The sequence below is a fragment of the Bufo gargarizans genome, chromosome 3 (assembly GCF_014858855.1).
Source record: "Bufo gargarizans isolate SCDJY-AF-19 chromosome 3, ASM1485885v1, whole genome shotgun sequence".
NCBI classification, from domain to species: Eukaryota; Metazoa; Chordata; class Amphibia; order Anura; family Bufonidae; genus Bufo; species Bufo gargarizans.
The window spans coordinates 10,409,393-10,413,357 of record NC_058082.1 but is presented as its reverse complement, the minus strand read 5'-3'; the positions used below and the strand labels follow the sequence as shown (position 1 = coordinate 10,413,357).

The window sequence follows — 3,965 nt, the reverse complement described above, 5'->3', positions numbered from 1 at the left end:
TTTTGGAGAGGCCCAGCCAGAGTCCAGACTTCAATCCAATTGAGAATCTGTGGAGGGAGCTAAAGATCAGGGTGATGGCAAGAAGACCCTCCAACCTGAAAGATTTGGAGCTCATTGCTAAAGATGAATGGGCAAAAATACCTGTGGAGACCTGCAAAAAGCTGGTCTGCAATTATAGGAAGCGTCTGATCGCTGTAATAGCCAATAAAGACTTTTCTATTGATTTATTGAGAAAGGTAGGAATAATTTTGGACTGGACACTTTTTGTTCAAATGTACATAAAAGCTGAGAAATGTTTCCCCCCCCAAATAATGCCTCTTGTACATCGTCTTATTATCTTTTGGGAGACCCCTATGTCATTTCCCGTCAAAAAATTACTTGCTGGTTGAATAAAAGTAACCAAGTCAAAATTTGCCAGGGGTATGAATACTTATGGGCAGCACTGTATGGAGTGTATGTGCATTGTGCTCATGCTCTGCTGTTAAAGGACAGCACAATGTATGATTATAGGCTTGAAGATACTTTGATAAAATTAGAAGTATGGCCTGGGCGTCGAAGGAACCGTTCAGCATGCATTTTTTTTTTTTCTGGTAAAATAAGTGACGCCGGTATAGGTCAGTGGGGTTCATTGATCCCCCAAAATGTAATACAGTCAGATACTTTTTGGTTGAATTAATAGGAAAAAATTATGATTTTATAAATGTGTCCATTTTTTTTAGCTTTATTACTTGAAGAATCATTTTTGCCTTCAGAGCTTTCATCCTTACCCCAAACACCAGGGGGTTGAGAAGTGGAGGTAACACCAGGGAGGGCGTAGATAGCAGAATGTGACCACTAATGGGCAGATGGAAATTACTAATTCTATACCGAATGCAGACAAATATGACTCCGATGAGAAAGATGGAGAAGTTGATTAGGTGGGTGACGAGGGTGTGCATGGCCTTCTTACTGGACTCTAGAGATAACTTACGACAAATGAGATAGATCTTAATGTATGAGAAGACAATGAAAATCGTAGAGAAGAGGAACAAGGTAGTCATCATAAACCCTCCATAGATGTTATTAATGGATGTGTCTGTGCAGGCCAAAATAAATATAGACATGTTGTCACAAAAAATATTTTTGATCTGTGTCCCACATAGAGGAACCCTCGTGGTCAGGATAATAGCCACCAGGATCACGGTAATGGAAGCAACCAGAGATGCGGTCAGAAGGTGAGCGACTTTCTTGTTGGTCATCAGGGTGATGTACTGTAAGGGATGACACACAGCCAGGTACTGGTCGTAGGCCATGATGGTGAAGGTCAAGATTTCATAGAAAGCAAAAAGTGAGACACTGAAGGACTGAATGATGCAACCGACTCTGGAGGTGGTCTTTGAAGATGTCGACAGATCCATTAATAACTTTGGGAAGAATGAGCAACTCCCGAATACCCCGTTGCAGAGCAGATTACATATGAGGAGGTACATAGGCTTATGGAGACTCACCTCCGTTAGAACCAAATACAAAATGAAGCCGCTCAAGACGATGATGATGAAGTATAGCACTAGAGACAAGACACAGTAGAGGACTTTATGACCTTCCATTTCCAGGAGGCCTAAGAGCTCAAAGCTGAATTCTGCTGAAGATCCATTTTCCATTTTGGTTCTTTCTTCACAACTTGACTCCTTAAGCAAGATCTGACAAGGACAAGATGTAAAACACTTTTATTGGGGGTCAGGAACATCTTTCTCACCTTCCAGCAGTCTGTACACCCATCCCAATGCCTGCAGCTTCTCGTAAAGGGTGAATTAATATTATGAGACAAATTTGCTGCAAAAATCTGCTTGTCTTTCCTGTGGATTTTAATTCCTGTTTGCAGTGGAGGTTCTTCAGATGTCACCCATTGCAGCGGCTTTCTTCCCAATTCAGAACACATGCATGCTCAGCTAAGGGTTAATGTGTGGGGGCATCGGGAGGAATACCTGTTTACAAATGGACATTTGGCCCACAGCTATCTGATGCGTTTATCCAGCTTTCATTAAACGGTCAAAACAAGGTGAATATCAATTCAGAACTAAGTGAACCCTTTGGAATTTCTTGGCTTTCTGTATTAATTACTAATGTCTAGTGACTGTGTATAATTGTGACTTGTATAACTAATAACAACAGTTGTACCGATTGTGTCTTTTTTTTTAACGCACATTGAGTAAAGAGCGAAAAAAAATAAGTGAACCTTTGAAATATAATAACCTGTAGATCCCTTAGCATCTCTCTCACGTCTTTCAGGATTGCCCATTGGGCTCCTGCAGTGAAATTATCAGGACACCCACTCCTTGGGATAGTAACCTCTTGAATTTTCTTGTAGATATCTCTCGCTCTGAATTGATGGACTTCAAGATTTTTGCTTCTGTAGCCTTTTCCAGCTTCATGCATCTGTAGAACAAATCTACTGAGGTCTCTGAATGGAGACATGGTTCACACTAACCAGTCTTTCATTAGAAGAACAGACTTGCCAGTAACCAGGCTTTGTGTGCCTTTTATTTAATGGGCAAAGCACCTGTGACGCTTTCAATCTCGTCTCCTTAAATGGGTTGGCCTTTTTTGACTTGGCTATTTCTGGAACTTCCATAGAAGTAAATGGAGGGTGGTTGAGCTTGCTAAGTGCACACTTGTTCATTTTGGGGCTCCTTTCAATACATAGGTGTGGGATACAGAGCTATCTGACATTGGTGTGCATATCCTAGTTAACCCCTTTAAGAAGATGAGAATAGAAATGTGGGTTTCAAAGGTGCTTTATCCATTAAATAAAGGTACAAAGCCTGAAATCTGAACCCTGTTTCCATTTGGAGACCTCAGAAGATGTGTTCTAGAGGTCTATGAAGATGGAAAGGGTTACAGAAGCAAAGATTGGGATGTCCATCAATTGACGGTGAAGAACACCCTAAAACCTATCGGGGATCACCAATTTATGGGCTGGGTATATTTAATCCACTCCCATTTTGGCAATCTGAATTTGCTAGGACTGTCTGTGAAAGCTAGGGACAATTCATGGAAATCTGGGACTGCAAAGAGGCGGAAGGCACTTGTGCCTGTGGTAAAGTCCTCCTGACTGGAAAATTTTGCTCCATCCAAATCTGTTTCTACCCTGCATCTGCAATTGTTAATGTTAATAAAGCTTTTAACTAGGAACAAGTGGAACAGAATAGGCTGGGAAGCTCACGATGTGGTCCCTGGTCACAATATGACTCCTCATTTGAGGCGTGTAAGACATCCTTTGCAGACAATGTTATTCAATTCGCCAGAACCTCTTTCCCAGTCGAATGTGAAAACTCTTGATTCCACCTCCTCTGTGCATGTACCAAGGAAACAAATAGTTCTGACCCAGTCCACAGCACCCGAGCTGTGAAAGTGGCGTCACAGCCATAGACTAAACTGGAAACCTGGTAAAGCACAAGACGTTGGTGGGAGCAGGATTTTCAGAGGAGGAACGTTGGATGACCAGCTTCCCAATTGGCCGATCCACATAATTTCGAGACCTAAGTATATTAGAAACTTTCTTCTACAGGTGAGATTTGAGTAACTAGGGTGGATTAGGAAGACCCCCTTAAGAATTAGAGAAGAAATCACAATTTGGAAAGGATCCACCCAGTTTCGACTTATATCATCTTGATTTTATGAGGTCAAAATAAGTTATGGAAAATATTGTGGAGGAATTAAAAAGATTTACAGAAATTAGCAAAAACACAAGATATGCAATGCCGCCTGTCAACAGAGGAGAACTATGGCAGTGCTGAGATAGGGCACACTGACCTGTGGGTGTTACCAGAGAACAACCAGACTGATATCTCAGAACCCAAGCCCAAAAAGACGGCCTCCAACAGTTAGTTGGGAGTCGGGACCTGTGGCCAGGTTTGGCACATGCAGCTTTTCTGGTGCCTACACCAAACCTGTTCACATAGCTGGATTTGAACACTGTCTCGGAC

At 41.9% G+C, this 3,965-nt stretch overlaps 1 protein-coding gene across 1 annotated transcript; it reads right to left on the bottom strand.

The window, feature by feature from the left end:
• Nucleotides 1–517: 517 nt before the first annotated feature.
• LOC122933217 (putative gustatory receptor clone PTE03) lies at nt 518–1,979 on the bottom strand. Its single transcript, XM_044288068.1, has one exon. It carries the CDS (start codon nt 1,638–1,640, stop codon nt 687–689), a length of 954 nt encoding a protein of 317 aa, XP_044144003.1. The 5' UTR covers nt 1,641–1,979; the 3' UTR covers nt 518–686.
• Between the last annotated feature and the right edge of the window lie 1,986 nt (nt 1,980–3,965).

Coding starts and splice junctions, on each gene's coding strand:
- LOC122933217 (XM_044288068.1), bottom strand. CDS start 1,640: ATGGAAAATGGATCTTCAGCAGAATTCAGCTTTGAGCTCTTAGGCCTC.